The following is a 23,865-nucleotide window of genomic DNA, read 5'->3' as shown; positions in this document are numbered from 1 at the left end:
TTATTTTATAGCAAAGTTACTGTCTATCCAGGGAACCGTTGATTTCTGTGTCAGCATTACAGATAAACACAGTGCAGTCTCCTCAAAGAGGCATTTAGTAGGCAACTGGAGAGGCTTTTCCAGCCACTGTTCTTGTTGAGAACAATGTGGGGTTCATGTAGGTGTGTCAGTGGATTTGACTCTTGTCAGCATAGACTGCTACTGACATGTGGTAACGTCCGTGGATTAAGTAATGTGGATTATCTGCTAGAAAAATGTGGTTGCATCAGTCAGACTGGATTGGCAAAAATAAGCCAGGTCCGATTTATATTTCTTACTAATTAATCTACATGTTGTAGTTTTAAAGTAAATGTTGTTCTATCAAGTCATGCAAATGCTGTATTTTAACTGCAATATTGTACTTACAATCAGGATTCAGAACATCAGTGTGTCCTCACCAAGGGTTACTGCTGACAATAAGCAACTGCACCCACTTCCATTTTAAATTCGCCACTGACAGTTTTGCACAGTGTATCCTGTTTCTGAAAGTCAGCACCTTTTGTCCGGCCCTCCAGACATTTTAATCTGGCCCTCGAGCTCCAGCCAGGAAGTGGGGTCCGGGGCTTGCCCCGCTCTGGCGCTCCAGCTGGGGAGCGGGGTCGGGGGCTTGCCCCACTCTGCACAACTCCCAGAAGCAGCGGCATGTCCCCCTACAGCTCCTACACATAGGGGCAGACAGGGAGCTCCGCACGCTGCCCCCGCCCCAAGTGCTGCCCCCACAGCTCCCATTGGCCGGGAACCACAGACAATGGGAGCTGCAGGGGCGGCGCCTGCGGACAGGGCAGCACACAGAGCTGACTGGCCGCACCTCTGGGTACGAGCCGGAGGGGGGACATGCCGCTGTTTCTGGGAGCTGCTTGAGGTAAGCGCTGCCTAGAGCCTGCCCCCCTGACCTCTTCCCACACCCCTGCCCCAGCCCTGATCCCCCTCCCGCCCTCCTCAGGCCCAGCCCAGAGCACCCTCCTGAACCCCCAACCCCTCATCCCCAGCCCACACCCCCTGCTGGAGTCCTCCCGCAACCCAACCCCCAATTTTGTTAGCATTCATGGCCCGCCATACAATTTCCATAGCCATATGTGTCCGTTAGGCCAAAAAGTTTGGCCACCCCTGGCTTATACAGTGTGGTTGGTGGTGTTGAGTTATTTGGTTCTTATGTAACATTGGTCCGTTCTCTTAAACTCAGATCAAGGAAAAGTTATTGCAGTTGACAGAGAAGAGAAAAGAAATGATTGACAAATGGGAAGACAGATGGGAATGGCTGAGACTGAGTAAGGATGCATTTAAATTGCTTATTAGCTGAGTGAGATGTAACTATTTCTGCATTGATATCTTTGGCTACTGCAAGAACACACAAGTACTTATCTGTTAACTGTTGCTGGTTGGAGTTGAGATCACATTGGAATGATAACAGTAGCATTTGCTACTGCCAGTGGTACAGCAACTGGGTAATGGCTGCAATGAGGGCCCAATCCCGCAGCATTTAAGATCAACTGGGCATTTTGCCATTGACTTCAGTGAGGGCAGAATTGGACCTCTAACTAGCTAGATACACAATACCTTATGGATGTAATTATTTTCATTTTCTTTTTTACAGTTTATTTTTATTGGGTTTCCGCAGTAGCAAAAAGACATTTGAAAGGGCATTCCAAGCATGCTACACATATGTGCAGTATATACACCTCTACCTCGATATAATGCGACCCGATATAATGCGAATTCGGATATAACACGGTAAAGCAGTGCTCCGGGGGGGGGGGGGGGGGGGGGGCGGGCGGGCTGCGCACTCCGTCGGATCAAAGCAAGTTCGATATAACGCGGTTTCACCTATAATGCGGTAAGATTTTTTGGCTCCCAAGGACAGCATTCTATCCAGGTAGAGGTGTACCTGTGTTATCTGATATAATAGAGTCTACATGTTTGGAAGTGCATTGGTTCATAAAGTGTGTATTTTTAAACCTGTAAACCCATTAGTTTTCTTATACCAAAGACAAATAGACAATAACCACAATATCTAGGGCTGTCGATTAATCGCAGTTAACTCACATGATTAACTCAAAAAAATTAACTGCGATTAAATAAATTAATCGCGACTAATCACACTGTTTAAACAATAGAATACCAATTGAAATTTATTAAATATTTGTGGATGTTTTTCTACATTTTCAAACATATTGATTTATATTACAACACAGAATACAAAGTGTACCATGTTCACTTTACATTATTATTTTTGATTCCAAGTATTTGCACTGCAAAAATATAAACAAAAGAAATAGTATTTTTCAGTTCACCTCATACAAGTACTGTAGTGCAATCTCTTTATCGTGAAAGTGTAACTTACAAATGTAGATTTTGCAATGTAAGAGTTTATTTCTTAGGCAGAAATATAACGTGATCTTTACACCATTTTTATTATACTGCTTGAAAGATCAGCACTAAATATATTAGCATGGGGGTAATAGTTCTTTCCTTCCTCTCATCCGAAGTAAACAAAGCAGGTAACCCCAAACTTTCCCTCCCCATCTTCTCTGATTTTCTCTCTCCTTCACCTTAGCTTTTTCCTCCCACTTGCTAAGTCAGGGAACTTGTCTTCTGCTCAGCCAGCCTTTTCCTACAACCTCTGTCATTAAGGGTGGATCCAGGAACACAGTATCTTCTGGTCAGCTTCTCCCTGAAGCCCATGCTATGGTAATAGGCAGCTGAAGTGTGGGGATATTCTAGGCCTGACTAGACCACCTTCCATTTCCTGTGCTTCAAAGAGATTCTCCCAAAACTCAGGGGTCTTGTTGTCAAGTGACTCTTTGCTGCAGTGGAAACCTCCTTGTTATCCGTACCGTTTTATGGCACCCTAGATGGCTGCCTGGCAGACCTTAATTGCATGACATGGGCTGTACGTGTTCCTGCTTTGAATGCAAGGCAAACCTTAGACACAGTTTTTTATTTCATTTTACATCAACACATTTCCTTGTTTCCAAAGCTATTTATGTGGAACACTGCAAAAACCCACCCAATGTTATACTCTTAAGGAAATATGTGCAATTGCGGTTAAGTTTCTAGGAGTGATAAGCCTCAAAAACAAAGTGTAAGGGTTTGTCTTCACTACTGGGGAGATTGCCACTGCTACAATCGATGCAGCGGGTGTCAATTTAGTGGGTCTAGTGAAGACCCGCTAAATCGATGACAGAGTGCTCTCTGGTCGACTCCAGTTCCCCGAAAAGAGTAAGGTAAATTGACTGGAGAGCGTCTCCCGTCGACGCAGCGCAGTGAAGAGACTGGGGTAAGTCAGCCTAAGCTATGTCGACTGCAGCTACATTATTCACGTAGCTGGAGTAGCGTAACTTAGGTCAGCTTACCTCAGTAGTGAAGACAAGCCCTAAGTTTTGAGTATTGTGAGAATGGGTTTAAAGGAGGCCTCTTGGTTTAACAGAAAGTACATCTCCTAGTCTGGGTGTACAACGAAGAACTAGGGCTGTCGATTAATCGCAGTTAACTCAAGTGATTAATTAAAAATAACTGCGATTAAAAAAATTAATCGTGATTAATCAAACTGTTAAACAATCGAATACCAGTTGAAATGTATTAAATATTTTGAATGTTTTTCTACATTTTCAAATATATTGATTTCTATTACAACACAGAATACAAAGTGTATATGTGCAATTGCGGTTAAGTTTCTAGGAGTGATAAGCCTATACACAAAGTGTATAGTGCTCACTTTATATTATTATTTTTGTTTTCAAATATTTGCACTGTAAAATTTCACCTCATACAAGTACTGTAGTGTAATCTCTTTACCGTGAAAGTGTAACTTACAAATGTAGATTTTTTTTTTGTTATATGACTGCTCTCAAAGACAAAACAATGTAAAACTTTAGAGCCTACAAGTCTACTCAGTCCTACTTCTTGTTCAGCCAATCGCTAAGACAAACAAGTTTGTTTACATTTACAGGAGATACTGCTGACTGCTTCTTATTTAAAATGTCACCTGAAAGTGAGAACAGGCGTTCGCTTTTGTAGCTGGCGTTGCAAGTATTTACATGTCAGATATGCTAAACATCATAAGTCCCTTCATGCTTCGTCCACCATTCCAAAGGACATGCTTCCATGCTGATGATGCTCGTTAAAAAAATAATGCATTAATTAAATTTTGATTGAACTCCTTGGGGGAGAATTGTATGTCTCCTGTTCTGTTTTACCTGCATTCTGCCATACATTTCATGTTATAGCAGTCTTGGATGATGACCCAGCACATGTTCGTTTTAAGAACACTTTCACAGCAGATTTGACAAAACGCAAAGAAGGTACCAATGTGAGATTTCTAAGGATAGATAGAGCACTCGACCCAAGGTTTTAGAATTTGAAGTGCCTTCCAAAATCTGAGGGGGCCGGGGTGTGGAGAATGCTTTCAGATGTCTTAAAAGAGCAACACTCTGAGGCGGAAACTACAGAACCCGAACCACCAAAAAAGAAAATCAACCTTCTGCTGGTGGCATCTGACTTAGATGATGAAAATGAACATGGGTCGGACTGTGCTGCTTTGTATTGTTATCGAGCAGAACCTGTCATCAGCATGGATGCATGTCCTCTGGAATGGTGGTTGAAGTGTGAAGGGACATATGAATCTTTAGCGCATCTGGCATATAAATATTTTGCGATGCCGGCTACAGTAGTGCCATGCGAATGCCTGCTCTCACTTTCAGGTGATATTGTAAACAAGATGTGGGCAGCATTATCTCCTGCAAATTGTAACCAAAGTTGTTTGTCTGAGTGATTGGCTGAAGTAGGACTGAGTGGACTTGTAGGTTCTAAAGTTTTACACAGTTTTATTTTGAATGCAGTTATTTTTTGTACATAATTCTACATTTGTAAGTTCAACTTTCATGATAAAGAGATTGCACTACAGTACTTCTTTTAGGTGAATTGAAATATACTATTTCTTTTGTTTTTTACAGTGCAAATATTTGTAATCAAAATAAAGTGAGAACTGTACACTTTGTATTCTGTGTTGTAATTGAAATCAATATATTTGAAAATGTAGGAAACATCCAAAAATATTTAAATCAAAGGTATTCTATTGTTTAACAGTGCGATTAATCGTGATTACATTTTTTTAATTGTTCAATTAATCTTTTTAATCACTTGACAACCTAATAATATTGTAACATCGCAATACACAGTGACAGACAGAGGTCACATTTCATAAAATCTTAAATACATCCATTGACAGTGTAAGGCCCAGCCAGCAATCCATTATCTTATTATTAATGTATGGTTAATGCATTACTTGTACCAAAGACACATGCTTTGCATAGTTCTACCACTAGGTTGGTTCCTGAGACACGAGCTGCACTCCTGACAGTGCTACTGGAGTAGAGCCCAATTCAACTTCCACTGAACTCAGCAGATGTCTCTTCATTTACTTCTACAGGAGCTGGGTCAAGCCCATAATTAGGAGTTTAGGTGTTGATTTGTGTGTCTTATTGCATCTCGATATAAGCATTGCTCAAACTACCTCAGCAAAACTAGAACATCAGAATTACAATTCTAGTATAAGTCCATTCAATTCAATTGACTTAGTTCAGAAATAAATTCAGCCAAAGACACTTAAATCCCTCCCTCCCCCCAACCCTTCTAAAAACAAGAACTAAAGGCACTTGACTATATTGTGCCACTTTTGATGTCACTAAGCACTGACTGCCTTATATTTTTGCTCAGTTCTGGAAGTACATCAGTTCTCAAGGGATGCTAGTGTGGCTGAGGCATGGCTGCTGGGACAGGAGCCATACCTATCCAGTCGTGAGATAGGTCAAAGTGTGGATGAAGTGGAAAAGTTAATTAAGCGTCATGAAGCGTTTGAAAAATCTGCGGCTACTTGGGATGAAAGATTTTCAGCACTGGAAAGACTGACTACAGTGAGTACTCTTTAAGTCCCCAAAGGGGTGCTTTCTTGGCTACTTTCCCGTGTTTTGTTCACTGCAATATTTACACTTTCCCTTCAGTTTATTCAATCAAATTGACCCTGTCACTCAGACACTACATGTCTCTCCCACTAATGCTAATACCTTCCCCACCTGCCTCCAGAGAGAGCCTAGGTGAATGAATGGCCTTTGCAACAAATTGGAGCTGTGTGAGGCCAGAGAGGAGGAGAGAAAGCGTGTTCCAGAGTTGAGGGGCCCCTCTAGCCCACTGGCGTACAAATTGCATTACTTGCCAGGGCTTTAACAGTTTAGGATGTTTTCTGTATATTTAATATAATGTGTTTGTTTTGAAGATACAAACACAAACAGTAAATTACTGAGGAAATGCTCCATTAGTTGCTAGTGTAGGAGATAGTAATTAGGGCCCTGATATTGCATGTCCTTCCTTACATGGACTGCAGTGTGACAACACACTTGTGTGATAATTTGCAGGATTGGGCCCAAACGTTTTGTTTCAACAAACTTTAATTTTAATGATGTATCAGCAAAAGCCCTGAGTTATAGGCATCTTCTAGAAGTGCTTCTTGAAAATGACTGAGGTGTGAGTTGTTACCATTCTCCAATATTTTCCCTCCCTAGCTGGAATTACTGGAAGTACGTCGACAGCAAGAGGAAGAGGAAAGAAAGAGGCAGCCTCCTTCCCCAGAGCCAAGCCCAAAGGTTCCAGAAGATGCAGATTCACAACAATGGTAAGCTCAGACCAAAGAAGGCAAACTGCACATGAATTACTCCTCCCTGGGCCCCACAAGTAATAGTAAACTTACCTTCAGGCAAAAGGCATGTGGTGCATGCGCGTCTACTGAATGCTGTGTTCCAGATTAGAGACAGTAGTAATAGGATGGCAGATGCTAGCACCCTGCACAAAGGAGCCCTGCTTCTCTGTTGAGCCATAACTGCATAAAGATACAAAAAGAACAGGAGTACTTGTGGCACCTTAGAGACTAACAAATTTATTTCAGCATAAGCTTTCGTGGGCTACAGCTCACTTCTTCAGATGCATAGAGTGAAACACACAGACAGAAGATATTTATACATACAGAGAACATGAAAAGGTGGAAGTACGCATACCAATTGTAAGAGGAATGGGATACGTGTGCACTAGTACAGTGTGTCTATATTTTGCACAGAGGAGGGTTGGAACTCCATCTGTTTGATTAAATGAAAACAGTTGTCCTCAATTACCTGCTCAAACAATCTTCGATTCAGAACTAAAGAATGAGGGGGAATTCTGAGTGTAGAGAAGAAGGCCCACAAACAAGATATTTGATGCTGACAACAGCCCAGTTTCATTTAATTAGTCGCTGGAAATCTCCATGAGCCTGCAGGGAGCTTGGCTCCCCTCCTTAGGTGAACACACTGAGGACCAAACCCATTGAAGCATGGGCGGCACGTGAACCGCCAGCTTGGGGAGCCTGGCCTGCCCCTTTCCCCCGCCAGAGCACTCCCCCCCCCCCCCCCCCCATCCTCCCAAGGTTGCTTGCCACAGCCCAGGGCCACCCAAACGCCTCCAGCTCCGGAGCTACGGGACTCCCTGGCCGCAGGCCGGCCCCCCCTAATCCCAGCCCAGAGCCCCGGCCACAGGGGAAGAGCACCGGTGAGAAGCAGGAGGGGTCCTGGAGGCTGAGCATGGGCAGGGCCACACGGGGCTGTTTGGGGAGTCTCGGCCTCCCCCATCCTGTGATACCTGCCGCCCATGCATTGAAGTCAATGGACAGATTGATTTCGTTCTCAGCGTAAGGACATGTGAGTAAAACTTTCTAGGTCTGCACATTTGAGGAAGTTGCTCAGTGTGCACCAACTACAGTTACAATTTAAGTCGCACGCAAATTGCAGTTATTTTCTATGTGATGAGGACAGAATCCTAGTTAGGTTATTATGATATAAAAGACTCAGGGCCTGATTCTGCCCTCACATTATTCCATATCAGGTGTAACCCACAGAACTCAATGTACTTACACTTTTAAAACTGATGTAAATCGCAGGAGATTCAGGCATTTGTATAACAATTGCTTCTATTTCTACAGTGCCCAAAATTCAGTAGAAAAGTTTGTTTTTTGTGAGGAAGGTTTTGTGACTTTCTAGAATTTCATGCAATTTTGTTTTCTGTCTCCCAACAGGGATGGTACAAAAGGAGAACAGGTTTCCCAAAATGGTTTACCATCAGACCAGGAGTCTCCACGGGTTAGTTACCGCTCCCAAACCTACCAAAACTACAAAAACTTTAATAGCAGATGGACAGCCAATGACCGGCCATGGTCTGGACTGTGACATGCAAAACCAATTGCAGCGAAAACCGTCTTTATTCAGTATTTTATTGGTTTTAATCTTTTGGCTTCAAATCCCCTGCTGCTTTTCTTTTCTCCCATCCAGTTGACTTTTATTTAATTAGTAGCTGTCTTGGATATATATTTGATTCACTTTAATCCTTGTTTATTTGAATCCCTTCACTGACACTCAGTTAAGTTAAAGTGACACTTTTATTTCCTGTTACTTATTGTGAGTTTTTCATGTCATTAATAGCATTAAGATTTTACAGCTAAATCATCCTTTAGATGAGTAATTGAGATTTAATGAGATTACATCATAATGAAGAAGAAAACTAAAATCTGACAGGTATGACGCATTCAGTTATACTAACAGGTTTCAGCACGGCAACATTATTAAATTAGCTGCATTAGCAAGTGAGTTATTTACAAGGCTGAAGATAATCTATGCAAATGAGCTTGACAATACCGGCTGTGGGGGAGAAAAGAGTTATAACTACCAAAAATAAAAGCCTAAAGGTTAGTTGTGTAACATTCCATGCAGAATTAACTTTTTAACTGAAGATAAAAATAAACAGAGAACCTAGAATGCTAAAAATGAGCAACTGGATTTTTGATATTCAATCTTTATAAGGAGTTTTAGTCTTACCGCATAACATTTAGGGCCAGATTCTCCCCTGATTTCTGCTCAGTTTACACCATAGAAACTCCCTTGAGTAAAATAGACACACCCTGGATATGGTATTGTAACTGAGAGCAGACACCAACTCTGAAAAAGAAGCTGCAATGCTTTCTTTAAAAAAAAAAATACACATAATTGTATAAGACCCTGAATTTTTAACTGAATACAGGCTAAATCATTCTTGCTTTATTCATGTGAGTAATCCTTACCAATAGAAGATGTCCAAGTGAAGTCAGTGGGAGTGTGCATAAGAATAAGGCAAGCAGGAGTTAGCCTCATATGTGCAGACTTAAAAATTACCAATAAATACATTTATTTATAACAACAGAATAGTAGAAAATTGGTTTGTCTCTGATACCATTCCTGCCAAGGCCTGAAATCAGGGTCTGTTTCCCCTGCAACTTGAATTGCTCTAACACTCAGAGTGCTGTAAAGCATGCTGCTGCTCCTTGTTATGTCTTTGGATCTGATCCTGTATGGTGCTTAAAGTCACCTTAAATAACCTAAATAGCCATGGGCTATTAGAGTTATCATTTTTGCAGTGGAAATGCCAAGCCCTGTATGACGGGTTGTCACCCCCAGGATGCAGTCTGGGAGCCATGGGAACCTCTTTGCCCCCAAACCATACAGCTGGGCTGGTCCTGCTCACACTGCTCTGCTGGTAATTCAGCCAGTCTCTCCAGGCCTTGTTATCACCCAACACAACAGCAGGCGGCACCACACACCCAGCTGAGCTACCTGAGTGCTTTAACTAAGCCACTCAGCTCCCCAGCGTGCACCCTTGCTGGAGTATAAACCCAGAATTATACCATCTTGCTCCACAGGGTTCTGTACCATGCAAGCTCATTAATATATTTGCTTCCCCCTCGATGTGGGAAAGATATGCAACAGCCTTTGTTTACAGAGCTGAGATTTTCCCAGACACTTCACTCAAAACACCCTGGTTAAGATAAAACAAAACAAGTTTATTAACTACAGAAAGATAGATTTTAAATGATTATAAGTGATAGGAAACATATCAAAGCAGATTATCTAGCAAATAAACAAAAAACCACAAAGTAAGCCGAACATACTAGATAGATAGGATTTGAATTAGCTATTTCTCACCCTGACTGATGATACAAGCAGTCCAACAAGTTTCCATACACAGGCTAGAAATCCCTTTAGCATGGGACTAGCACGTCCCCCAGGATACTTGCACGCAAATAGGATAATCATATTTGGCAAATCATAACTTTTCCAATGAGACCTCACATGACCCGTCTTATACAAAATGCATCATCATTATGCCATAATCATATCATAATCATATCACCATGATGAATATGGAGTGCAGTGTGACACCCTGAACTCAGATTTTGGCAGGAAATGCATTTCAGCAGTTCACCTCCCAAATACCTATCCCTAGTGCTTTTGGTTCTGCACATATATTCTGTAAACATTCTGGGGTGTCAGTTTTTCCATGTTCCTTTCTCCAATAAAGCATTTCAATTCATCTTCAATATTAATATTAGAACGATGAAAACTAGATTGTTTTAAATGCCAGAGCTTTGCAAAAGTAATGCCACAAGTAAATGTGATGAGGAATTTGAGAGCGGGCCTGCAGTAGCACCACAAAATTTTTCCATACAGCAAATCATCTTGGTTGTTACCATAACCTTATTCAACTTTTCTTTTCTTTTCGTTTGTTTTTGTTTTTTTTATTATGGAATCCTTTTATAACACATCTTATTAATCTTCACCATCTGCATGTTGATCTCTTAATGAGAGCTTTCTAGCCTATAATTTAATGAACCACATGTTGCAATACATTAGACATACACCAGTTTTGCTATTTGTAACAGAATTGATATAAGCTGCTGTTGATGATCAAAATTTAGATTTCAAAAGAGTATCATAGCAAAGGTGACTGATGGACTGTTCTCCAACAATTGTACTTTTATAATAACTTATCTTTCCACTTCATGATGCATGTCTTTTCTTTTCTTTTGTCAGGATAACAACATATAGCTTCTTAATCCTTTTTAAATTTCTGTATACAAATATACACAAATGTTCTGGTGGATTCCATGCACCAGTATTGGGTCTCTGTGCCTTTAAAAGTATTACAGTACTCATAAAGCTTAGTTGCGTCTTTAGACTTGCCAGACCAGGAAGCCTTTACATGTATTCTGGCTAACAATAAGTCATTTAGGTAGATAATAATTTTTAGTTTATATTATTAGGGTTAAATATACAAATTTTGCTTTACTGTCAAGAAAAATGATTAAAATCATAATGCCAGACACTAAGGGAGTATAATATTTTTACCTGTTAATTATGACTAAGATCTCAAAATTATATCTTTGACAGAACAATTTATTGGCTGTAATTTATTTGTCTTTGAGTTATAGTGCAGAGACTCAAGTTGATGAACTGAATGTAATATTGCTTCATGCACTTTGAAAATCAAAGGGGTGTTTCTAATCATGTCACCAGCTGTCATGTTGCATGTCACAGTTGTGATTTAAATACCTCATGAATAGTAGCTAGCCACTAAAGTACTTGCAACTAACCTCCCATAAACAGTCACAATGAAGAAAAATGTATTCATGTGTGTTAACTGTTTTGTTATTGTAACAGTACAGTTTGCTATTAATGTTTGTCCTCTGTTGTGTTGTTTCTGCATGCTCAAAGCATGTTTCCATTAAAGTTTATTTAGCTCCTCTTTTTTTTTTTTCTTATTTTCATGGCACATACTTGGTATAAATATTTGTGGTCCATGTGCAGATTTATTTTGCTTGTCTTCTGTTCATTGTGGATAACATATAAAAAAGAAAATTATGCTACAAAAATTTCCATTAGCTTTTCATAGTCCTAGCATAACTGTAGTGTTTTAGTTTGCATATGCATTTTGGTTTTTATTTCAATCCAGTAATTAAAATCAATAGTTAAATTGTAAGTGGAAATAGAAGTTCAGGGACTGGTTATGTAATTAAAATTGGCAGTTATTTTTTAAAACAACAGGTTTGCAAATCTCAGCAGTGAGTTATTTTTTTTTATCTCTTCCATAAAAACATTCTAACTAGATGTGCAGTGGCTGTACTGAAAAAGTTCTCTGTTTTACCTACAATGAGTAGATATGGGTACCTCCATATTTGTGATATTCTCATATCCTTCCTATACTTACTATGGGAAATAAGTTGAATCCTGCAAATACTGAGGTTAGCTTACAGGTAGTTTTACGTAGTTATATAAGGCTATTGGCAAGTATTTAAGTTACCATCATCCACTGTAATGCACAGTTTACACACATGCCCAGTAATTAATTCTTGTTCTTCATTTAAACTTCATACAGTCTCACTATATAGATCTGTCAATTTAGAAATAAGAATTTGTTTCAAGAACAGTAATTAAGCTGTCACTAGCCAAGTAGCTTTTTGCTTAGGGCCCCTCCCTCTGCCCCCCCCCCCCCACACACACACACACTTTTTTTTTTTAAACATGATGAACTAGGATGTTAGCTTGCTTTGTTATAACATCCATTTCCTGGTAACCATGCTGGCAGCGTTAGGATACTCATCCACCAGTCTTTTTTCCTGTAGCATGTTTTGTTTTATTTTGATGTTTGGTTAAAAGTGGCAGATGTTAATGGCCCAAATTTCACATTCCCAGCTTGCGTACACATACTTGTGCTAGTTCAATGTAGAAACAGTCGTGTAGCCATGGTAGCACAGTCAGCAGCCGCATGGCTTAGCTCTGCTGATTACAAACCTGTCTGAAATGGGTGGGTACATATTCCGCACAGCTTAGCCGTCTTACCCCTGCCCATGCACTATGGCTGCACTACTACTTATCCTCGTGCTAGTTCTCATTGAGCTAGACATGTGTATGCGAGCTGGGAATCGTACCCTTAGCTCATAGTGTAGACGTAGCCTAAAGGTGTAAAATACCAACAGGAAATAGATAGAACCATAATCCAGGATGGACATTTTCAAGTGGCACTTGTTTTCCAATAAACTAGATCAGCGGCTCTCAAACTGTGGGTCGGGACCCCAAAGTGGGTCGGGACCTCATTTTAATGGGGTTGCCAGGGCTAGCTCAGACTTGCTGGGGCCCGGGGCCAAAGCCCGAGCCCCACCACCTGGGACCAAAGCTGAAGCCTGAGTCCCACCGCCCAGGGCTGAAGCCAAAGCCCAAGGGCTTCAGCCCTGGGTAGCAGGTCTCAGGTTACAGGCCCCCTACCTGGGGCTGAAGCCCTGAGGCTTCAGCTTTGGCCCCCCCACCCAGGCCGATGGGGCTCGGGCTTTGGCCCAGCCGCCCAGGGCAGCTGGGCTCAGGCTTTGGTCCCCTCTACTGAGGTTGTGTAATGATTTTTGTTGTCAGAAGGGGGTCTCGGTGCAATAAAGTTTGAGAAACCCTGAACTAGATTGTAGGGTTGTACATCTTTAGAGGCATAGTCCTATTAATTGAATATGCCTGAAATGTAATGTGAGTTGTGATTCTTTCCCTGTTTCAGTGATGTAATGTATATACTCTGAAAATTTAGTTTGTTTAAAGGCAGTTAACCAATCCTTCCCATATTCATAACAAATTTATACTTGAATTTTTCTAGGGTTCAGTATATGACGTACAGTGATCTAAGATATAATAATTCACAGTTGACAGGCATGAAAAATTCTAGCAAAGGGAGGTCTAATTTGTAGTTCATTGCCTAATAATTCTGCTGCTTTTGACTTGTTCAGCCGCTGTGCAACAGTGGGAATGTCTTTAATTATTGTGCCATTTGAAAATACTTGCTTGCATAAAAATGGTACAGAATGTTTGTAATCTACTAGAGCATTAGCAGCAATGAGCTTTAGTAACTTGCTAATAACAATACCAGACACTCATTGTGTAACCTGTGGGCTGCTACCAAAGGCTCTACACGTCAATGTAATGGTACAGGAAAAAATAAAACTGGAACCAAGCTGCATTGCAAAAGCACACTAGCCATTAGGATTCCAATTTAAATGATTTTTGGATGACTGGCTCCTGAAGACGTCGACAGCTTGACCAGTCAGAGCTGCTGGAAACCTGGCTGCTCTCTAGGCTATCTCGAACACAGTGCAGCAGGCAACGCGATCAACAAAGCAAGTGATGGGCAAGGCCTTGGTTCTGTCTTTGTTTGGGGGTAAATAGCTGTGTGATGTTGAGTGACTGTGGTGGTTTCCAGTTCCTTTAACATAAATCCAATCCATCTAATAATGAAGTCTGCAACCGACTTTGACAAATTGACATTTGACCTCTCACATTTTCCCTGTCTTTAAGATCCAAATCCTAACTGGGATGATGGACATGAAATGCATGGTGTAATCTTCCTAATTTCTGCATGTTTTGATTATGTGCTATCTGGGACCTGGGGAGAAAGAGCATTTACAGAAACCAAGCAATTTTGCAACATACATTAAAGTTGTGTTTTTGTGAATGCTCCTGGACAGTTCTGATTGTATTTTCTGTTTACTTGCAATTTAATACATGTTTATAATTTATATTAAACTTAAAACAGTAAAATTATAAATATATGTAAGGTGGCTGATGTCTATAACTTTAATTATTCCTCTAATGTTTACAGAAGTGTGATTGTTACTGTTGCAAGTCTTTGAGTACTTAGCAATGGGATGAAATGCTCTCATTTTAGGATTGACAATATATAAAATAATATGGATTGATTAACAGAACAAAGTGCAGTAAAACTCACACTGATGTTTAGCTCCTCTTATTTTTCCTGGTTTTTTTTCATCTGTAAAATGGGTACTAATCCATTCATAAGTCTAATTTCCTTGGCCTTCTGTGTCTCCATGGGGGTGTGAAAGTGATTTTACTGGACTGTCTTACTCTATAGACAAAGTGTACACTCAGCCACACTGTGCAAGATAGAAAATTAACTCTAAGATGTTGTAGCTTTGTGTGGCCTCTAGCTGAATGTTTTTTCCACTGTTCCTAGATGGCGGAAACTGTGGAAACAAATGAAATGGTCAATGGAGCTGCAGAACAGAGGACAAGTTCAAAAGAGTCTAGTCCTGTTCCTTCCCCAACTGCAGACCGCAAAGCCAAGACCGCCATTCAGGCTCAGACTGCGGCTACCCTACCAGCCAAAACACAAGAGACTCCTTCAGCTCAGATGGAGGGCATTTTGCATCGTAAACATGAGTGGGAGACACATAACAAGAAAGCCTCAAACAGGTAAAGTAGCCAGCATTTAGTGTAAATAAGTTTTACATTCAAATATACATTAAGACTACTAAACATCATTATTTGTACTACATAGCTCCTAGAAGCCTCAGTCAACATTAAGGCCCCATTGTGCTAGGTGATGCACAAACACATGGTAAAAGATAGTTCCTACTTGTAAGAGCATACAGGCTAAATAGACAGAGAAGACAAAGGATGGAGAAAGGAATTTTATTGTTCTCTTACAGATGGGGAATTGAGGTACAGGGAAATTAAGTGACGTGCCCAAGGTCACGTAAGAAGTGTGTGGCAGAGCTGGGAATTGAATCCAGATCTCCTGAGTCCCAGTGTAGTACCTCAATTACAAGCCCACGGGAAAAGAAAAATGTGCAAGTGTGGTACTAGAAGTATCCACGTTTTTAGTTGTTTGCAGTGTAGATGGAAGGTGTTAATTACAATCTGCTCAAAGTGTGGGTTGAAGTTAGATTTGTATCTACTGGTTGATTTAATTTCTAAGGGCCTTACCCTGCAGTCCCCATACAAGGAACACTCCCATTGAAAGTTTTATCTTTCTGAGGAAGCAGAATCAGGTCCTATATGATCATTGAGGGGAAGCACTGGGAAAGCCATAACTATAATTTGCCTGGAAAATAAAGTGTTGTCTGAATCCTGCTCTAGCTCATCACTCCCTACTACTAATGGAGTGAACTGTTGGGTTGCAGCCAAGGGGGCAAAGATTTGAATTACAGTAAAATAGCTGTCTTTGTCCTCTTATCTAGAGTCCCACGTCACATGGAAAAACTATATTTGTGCTGTGACTACTGTTGAGGAAAAAGGTTTTCCAGAGAGTTGAGATTCTACAGGAATGTGTCAAACTATAAAACTTGATGTAGATAGTTAGGTCAGAGGTATTAATATTCAAGGAGACCTGCTTCTAGTATTCCTTTCTTTTTACAACCATGTTACAGAAGGAGGTAATAATTACTGCTACAGAGTGTATACAAGAGTCAAGAATTTTATGTACAATTCATCCATAATCTTATAACACAGTGAAAAATCCCTCTACAAGAACAAGTACTCATTAAAAGGTCAAGCAGTTTCTCGAGTATGTAAACTGCCTATCTTCCAAACAGTACTCCCACTCTTAGGGTATGCTAATGTGGTATAAGAGAGAGCTCTAGAAATCTCTGTTCCATTTGGCACAAGATCAATACTTTTGTCTTGAAACAGCACTTGCACAAGAAAATTCTCAGCCTGCAGTTATGAGGGCGATACGTGTTTTGCTATCTCCCCAGACTGAGTTGGTGTTCATTTTATAATTGTATAAAGATAATTGTACTTGAGTCAGTCAGATTCATGGTTCATTGAAGAGAATTAGACTTACACATGCTTTGATTACTTTCCCTTTCTTGAAGATCCTGGCACAACGTGTACTGTGTTATAAACAACCAAGAGATGGGCTTCTACAAAGATTCCAAGGCTGCTGCTTCTGGCATTCCCTACCACAGTGAGATCCCCATCAGCTTGAAAGAAGCAGTCTGTGAAATAGCGGTTGATTACAAAAAGAAGAAACACGTGTTCAAGCTAAGGTATGATTGTTGGAGCACCATTCTGGGAAAGGAAAGGTTTTATTGCAGAGCATGTTCTCTCCCTGACAAACAGTTCTCAATCCTACAAGGTGCTGACTACCCTCATCTTCCGTTAAAGACAAAGGGATTTGAGGGCATTCAGCCGCCAACCCAGAGTCTGGAAACTGGCCCTTTAACATGTAAAACAAGATTTATTTTTTTAGTTCCTTAATAGGCAGGGAAGCGAAGTTCAGCTTCACTGATAGTTTAGTTCATTATTTTGGATGAGATTCTGCCACCCTTACTCATATGAGCATTCACTAAAGTTCTACTCAGGTGAGTCAGTGCTACCCAATGTAGAATAACTGGGCACCTCTTTATTTAAGTTAAACGGAACTATGACAGTGCAAGCTACTTTCTTACGTGGGCCCAGTCTCATCAAGGAATTTTAGCATGTGCCCAACTTTAAGCAGGTGTCCACTTTATAGCATTTAATAAAGGTGTTAACTAATGACCACCTTGCTGCCCTGCAGATCTCTGTAGTGGAAACACAAGCTCTTTCCGTCCATGATGTCACCATAGATCTCATGGCGGTTCCATGATGATGTCTGGAGCAGGAGAACCTGATACCATGTATGCCTCTATGATGCATAGCTTGATCCGTCTAGCTCGGGGTCTCAAATTCAGATGACCCCGAGGGCCGCATGAGGACTAGTGCATTGGCCCGAGGGCCACATCACTGAACCCCCCCACCCCACTGCCTCTGGCCCCGCCCCCACTCCACCCCTTCCAATTAGGCCCCGCCCCTGCCCCACCTCTTCCCACTCCTTCCCTGCCCCATTCCAATCCCTTCCCTGAAGTCCTCACCCCAACGCTGCCCCCAGGCAGTGCAGAAAGGGTGCAGGGTGCAGTGGGGGCTGAGGGCAGGGAGTTGAGGTGCAGGAGGTGTGCAGGGTGCTCAGGGCAGGGAGTTGGTGTGTGGGGTACAAGAGGGGTGAGGCAGGGGGTCCGGGTGCAGCAGGTGGTTCAGGGCAGGGAGTTGGGGGTGCAGGAGGGGTGCGGGATGTGGCAGGGGGCTCAGAGCAAGGAGTTGGGGTGTGGGGTGTGGCAGGGGGCTCAGGGCAGGGAGTTGGGGGTGCAGGCGGGGTGTGGGATGTGGCAGGGGGCTCAGGGCAGGGAGTTGGGGGTGCAGGAGGCGTTCAGGGTGTGAGCTCCAGCCTGGTGCCGCTTACCTAGAGCGGCTCCGGGGTGGCAGCGGCGCTCACTGGGGCAAGGGCAGGCTCCCTGCTTGCCTTGGCCCCAGCTCCAAGCTGCTCCGTTCCAGGAAGCAGCTGGAACCGTGTCCCTGCGGCCCCTGGGGGAGGGGGAGGGGCTCAGGCTTCCCTGCTTGTGCGGCTCTTGCCGCTCCTCCAGGTACCTTCCACGAAGCTCCCATTGGCCGCGGTTCCCTGTTTCCGGCCAATGGGAGCTGTGGGGGGCGGTGCCTGGAAGGAGGCAAAGCCGGAGCCCTCTGCCTCCTTCCCCCTCCCCCCCAGCCCGAAGGGGCGTGCTGCTGGCTGCTTCAGAGAGCAGCGCGGCGCTTGCAGCATCAGGAGGCAATCCCACGGGTAGGCAGAGGGGTGCGGGGAGTGGCGGGGGGGGTGGGTGGAGCTTGGCGGGCCACACACAAGAGCCCCGCGGGCCGCGTGTTTGAGACCCCTGGTCTAGCTAATGATAGCTTGAGTACCCTGAGCTCTTGGCACTTCAGTTGAAGGTAGACAAACAAGGAGCCCGATCTTCTTTTGATTCGGTGTGCTTGATATAGATCTTCAGTGCTCTTTGAACATCTAAAGTGTGTGACAACTTTTCTGTTGGGTGCTGTGGGTTTGGACAGAATGAAGGGAGGATGATTTTCTGTGAGGCATGGAAAGATGAAATCACTTTAAGCAAGAATGATTCTTGGATTCTTAGCACTGACTTGTCATCAAGGAACACACAGTGGGGTTCCTGCATGGATAAAGCTGCCAGTTCAGAAATTCATCTAACAGACATTATGGCGACCAGAAAACAGGTTTTGATGGATAGATAGAATGAAGATATTGATGTCAATGGCTCAAAGGGGTGTGTGGTTAGGGCTTTTAATACCAGTGGTAAGTCCTACTTAGGAACGATTGGTCTGATCACAAGTTTAGCCAGTCTGACTGCTCTGACAAATCTGGGTACATTGTTTTTGTCAAGGAACCAGAGAATCTTGTGACTAGGATACTACTTATAGCTGGTGTGCTATAGTGATGGGATGAATCTCTTGTCTATGCCTTCCTGAAGAAAATCCAGGATAACTGGGATAGCAGGATCCTTGGGATTTTTGTTGTGCTCTTGTCACCACAAGCTAAACCTAATCCAGATGGAGGAGTAGATCTTCCGTGTTGAAGCTAACCCGGAGGATTGTAGAGTTCCAGTAATTTTGGAGGATAGTCGTAGCTCAGTTAATGTTTCCCTCTCATTAACTAGGCAGTCAGCTATAAACATTCTGGGTCTGGATGGAGGAATGGGCTTTATTGAAGGATCTCTGGGCCTACTGGTAACTGGGTGGTGCTAATTTCAGTTCTGTCAGATTGGAGAACCACGGTCTGCTTAACCAGTGCAGAGTGAGGACTATCACCTTTGCTTCTTCTCGCTTTATCTTCTTGATGACCTTTCCTAGAAGTGGAAAGGGCACAAATGCATCTATCAGGCCTTGTGAAGGAGCATCCATCCCCATTTGGGTCTGTGCATCTGCTAGGTCATTCTGTCTTTTGGTTCATTTCTCTTTTTATATGTATTGCTTTTATGGAACGGAGAATTCTCTCTGCCCATTCCATTGTCTCCATTGTTTCTGCATGTACGGTTATATTCTTGATTGTTAATGTACACCACAGTGGTCATGTTTTCTGACTGGACCAGAACACGTTCATCCTCTAGGTAGTTCTGGAACCTCAGTGGGACTAGCTTGACAGCTCTGAGCTCCAACAGGTTGATGCTCTGGTTCCTTTCCCTGAGGTTCTTGGCGCCTTGCACTGTTCTGTGCCCCGATGCACTCCCCATCACACCAGGCTGACATCAGTTGTGAGTACCTGTGGATCTGTTAGACAAATAGGAAGACCCTTACAGACATTCTGCGGGATTGTTGAGCACCTGGTTTGGAACCAGGACCGGATCTTGGATGTGTTGTGGTGAATGGCTCCATTTATTCAGGAGAGAGGCCTAGAGGCACTTGATATGGGACTTTGTCCATGTGTGGTTCCTATCCATGAAACCAGAAGGGGACATGGCTAGCATAGGCTGTGCTTTACCTTTGAAATGCCTCCAGAAACTGCAGACAGGAAGGGAATAACCTATACATATCAGAATTGTGGGAGATGCTAAGTTGCAGAAAACTATAATAAACAAACAGTTTATGCATTTGAGTCTTCATTGTCTGCAAAATGTCTCAGCCCTTTGAAAACCGCTGCAGCCAAGTAACACTAGCCGAGAGGCAGAGAATACATCACAAGGCTTAACTGTCTGAAATGGCCGCATTATTTATTTATTCTTATTTATTCTTGCACATTATAAAACTGCAAACAGTCATGCAGGTCATCACAAATGTCTGCATGTAGAACCTTTATATAACAGGACAGTTTCACATATTCTGTACAGAAAAATAACTTAGAAATGTTTTTGAGTTTTATAAAATTCTGTTGGGACTGTTTTTGGTATCCCTTTAGTTCCCATTAGTCCCAACTGTAGAAACATTCCTGTACAGATAAATAAAAATATTACATGTTTAAACCTCTAAACTATACCTAGGATAGGTTTTTTATATGTAAAATAAAACAAAGTTCAATATCTTTTGGTATAGAGTGTCCATTTATAACCCCAGTAGATCATGAGATATTGAACCTTAAACCTGTCACTAGCGCAGGTTTGAATATTGCCCATCCTGCACTTCAGGGCAGGTTGTTTTTGTTTTTAAATGACAGCTTCTCCGAATTAGAAATGTTGCTAATGATCCCAAGGAACATGGATTAGTGGGCAGAGTGCAGGCCAGGTGATTACAGATAAATGGAAAATACAGCTTATCACAAGGTTGTGTTTATTTATCACTCTGTCATGTAGTCCCATTTACCTCAATGGGATTGCCTGCTTGAGAAAATGAAGCAGGATTTGGACCCATGTATTATTAGGCTAATATATGTGGTGGTTGTTTTTAATTGCAGATTAACTGATGGCAATGAGTACCTCTTCCAAGCCAAAGATGATGTAAGTTTCTTTCAGTTTTGGTTTGCTGGTTTTAATGGTATTGCTGTCATATTCTGGTATACTGACATATGCTAATAAAAGAGAAATGGTTTAGATATTAAGGGGTACGTTCCCAGCCTCCGTATTGCATGCATGTCCATGTACTTGCAGGTCCGCAAGTGGTGTTGGAATTTGCTCCTTCAAAACCCATCAAGACAGAGGGGCTTTCAAGGTGCAAGTTCTAATACTGGTATCCATGCAGGGGTTAGGTTTTTGTTTGTTTGTTTTTAAAGCACACACGCAAATTTTTGCATCAGCAAAGTGCAAGTGCATGGCACATGAGTGGCAGCTGAGTAAAGGCCTGGTTGAAAAATTGGTGCTAAATTATGACTTGGGGTCATGTTCTCTTTAATTTTCTACTTCTGTATCAATTACCTTTTTGAAATGTTGTTTGAATGATAGAAAACAGTTTGAGCTAACGTGTTGATTCCTACATTTTAACTTTGATGTTTGTTGAAGGAGGAAATGAACACATGGATTCAGGCCATCACATCAGCTATCTCCTCTGACAAAATCGAAGTGTCTCCAAGCACACAAAGCACTCCAGCTTCTAGTCGTGCCCAAACCCTGCCAGCCAGCGTTACAATAACCAGCGAATCCAGTCCTGGCAAGCGGGAGAAAGACAAAGAGAAGGACAAAGAAAAGAGATTCAGCCTTTTTGGCAAAAAGAAGTGAATTCCGTCTCCACACACTGCACTTCTGACCTTTTCAGTGGAATTCCAGCATGCAAGCTCAGAACCAATACATTACTCTCTGTGCCTAATGTTCCTCAATATGATTTAATTTTTATTATTTATAGAGCATTAAAAAACCCATTACAAATGTATGAGGTGCATTTGGCAGCTTCTGTATGAGAGGGAGGACCAGGTTTTGTTTTTGTTTTTTCAATGGAATTAATGTAGATTAGATCTTAATATTTAAACTGTTCCTCAATTTTGTGAGGCTGTCTTGGAAAAGAACCCACATCCTGTGCTATTGGTATGCAAGGCAGCGGTGCTTACAAATTTACTGTGCACATCAAAGACAAATGTACAAATTTTCAAACATGTTCACTTCCATTTAAGATTGTTATGCTGAGTCTTGACTAATAGAGCCTCCCATTACAAGTCTAACTTTATTAAAATAGTGTATTATCTTTGCTGTAACAGAGTGCAGATACACATTAACTTCCGGACAAACCATTTGTATCCTGGCATCAGTTATTAACACAATGTGAAGCTTTTCTGCATCAAGTACAACAGTTAAGAATGTTGGTATACAAGAAGGTTTTAGCATACTGATACAGTTTTAAATAATCTGAATTTCAATTTTTTTTGCTGAAATACATTATATTGTATGCTTCAGATAATTCTAGTACAAAGTATAATAAACTAGATGTATAATAAACCCTTTAAAATCATTGATAAGTGTAAAAGTGGAACTGAAGCATTTACTGGAAAAAAAAAAAAAGTAATGTTACTCAAATGGTTACTTGCTTGTCAGCTACAGCACTGTGTGTTATAATTTTGCTACATTACCTTGCTATTTGATACCTAGTGTGCATTTCTCTGTCACTGTAACTATTGTAATGAAAAAAATTTCATCTTACTGCACAATCAAAAATTACATTTAATAGGAATGAACTTTCAATGACTGGGCCTGTAGTCAGAGTAGTACTGGAACTGGCTTTCAGTTGTATGGAACTGTACCTCTAAGACTTTTACCCTATCTGTTAAATATATGCTATGTCATTAAATGCTTTTAAAACTAAACATCTTGGTAGTTTTTTATTTCGTTTCAGAGCCTGTCAAATAGTAATTCTGAGATATGAGCAAAAGTAAAAGTAATTCAAAATGACACTTTTCCGTTGTAGTGAAGTTAATGGGCTTTTAAAATAAATATTTTATTTCTGTTGTGTGTGTGAAATTCCATATAGAATAATTCTCATGGAAGTACAACAAACAACAACAACAAAGAGCTCAAGGGAGATCAAGGGGAAAGGAGCTGAGGAGGGGAAGCATAAGGAATAGCCCTTTTACAAAATACTGGACAATTTGTTTCGTTTATTAAAGTAGATCCATCAGAATCAATGTGACTATGCTTAGTAAAACAGGCTGTAATTTACTATAATTTATTATTAGATCCATTCCATTTAATTTCATATTCCTCAATGTCAAACCTTTTTCTAAATTATAGATTCTCTTGAGATAACGTCATAATTAAATTTAAAAGTCCTTTCAAGGCTCTGTGTTCAACACAGTACATAAAACAAAACAAAAAAATGGTCTAAAATGTGTTAAATATTGATATTATACTTCTAATGCAATTGATATCTGGATCCAAAGCTAGGTATTTCTATGGATTTATCATCTGTATATATACAATGTGGCATTAGCTTTCTCAGTCTTCTTTTCTGGTGAGAGAGACTGATACCTCCTGAGTTATTAAGGATATTCATGAAGTTGGAGGCCATTCAGAGCAGCCAGCTAATCCCTGCAGATACTAGGGGAGAATTTTTAAGAGCTCAGTGAAAAACAAGGAATCAATTTTTAAATCTTCAGGATTAATAAAATGCATTTTGAATGTCATTTTGGACAGTAAACAGATTTAGTGTAAAACACCCAGCAAGGTGTTTTCAAACCTAAATCTCCTTAACATGCAGGTAATATAATGTCAATGTCTTAATCCCTTTCATTGAAAACTAGTGTATCATGTTTATCTATTTTTCTTTTGTTTTTGTTTTTTAATTTCTGCATTACATTAAATTTTGAGACTTATGCTCACGAGTTTGTACTGGTATAATATTGCACTGTTTTAGTTTGAAATTAGTGACACGTGGATAGGAGCTAACACCAGCAGTCGTG

General features: G+C 41.3%; 1 protein-coding gene across 2 annotated transcripts in view; it reads left to right on the top strand.

Annotated features, from left to right (window-relative positions):
• The window catches only part of SPTBN1 (spectrin beta, non-erythrocytic 1), a 152,048-nt gene extending 130,351 nt beyond the window's left edge, over positions 1 to 21,697 (top strand). Inside the window, exons 28-35 of one of the 2 annotated variants that reach the window (XM_065401235.1) lie at positions 1,223 to 1,307; positions 5,755 to 5,951; positions 6,597 to 6,706; positions 8,135 to 8,198; positions 14,929 to 15,167; positions 16,571 to 16,744; positions 20,941 to 20,983; positions 21,482 to 21,697. In XM_065401235.1, the coding sequence (XP_065257307.1) occupies positions 1,223 to 1,307; positions 5,755 to 5,951; positions 6,597 to 6,706; positions 8,135 to 8,198; positions 14,929 to 15,167; positions 16,571 to 16,744; positions 20,941 to 20,983; positions 21,482 to 21,697 (1,128 nt within the window). Of the gene's footprint in view, positions 1 to 1,222; positions 1,308 to 5,754; positions 5,952 to 6,596; positions 6,707 to 8,134; positions 8,286 to 14,928; positions 15,168 to 16,570; positions 16,745 to 20,940; positions 20,984 to 21,481 lie in introns of those variants that run through there. The other variant, XM_065401236.1, reaches the window with a different exon arrangement.
• The last annotated feature ends 2,168 nt before the right edge of the window (positions 21,698 to 23,865 follow it).

The sequence above is a fragment of the Emys orbicularis genome, chromosome 3 (assembly GCF_028017835.1).
Source record: "Emys orbicularis isolate rEmyOrb1 chromosome 3, rEmyOrb1.hap1, whole genome shotgun sequence".
Classification (NCBI taxonomy): domain Eukaryota; kingdom Metazoa; phylum Chordata; order Testudines; family Emydidae; genus Emys; species Emys orbicularis.
Note: the sequence above shows the minus strand (reverse complement) of the source record. Positions and strands in the feature narration are given on the sequence as shown.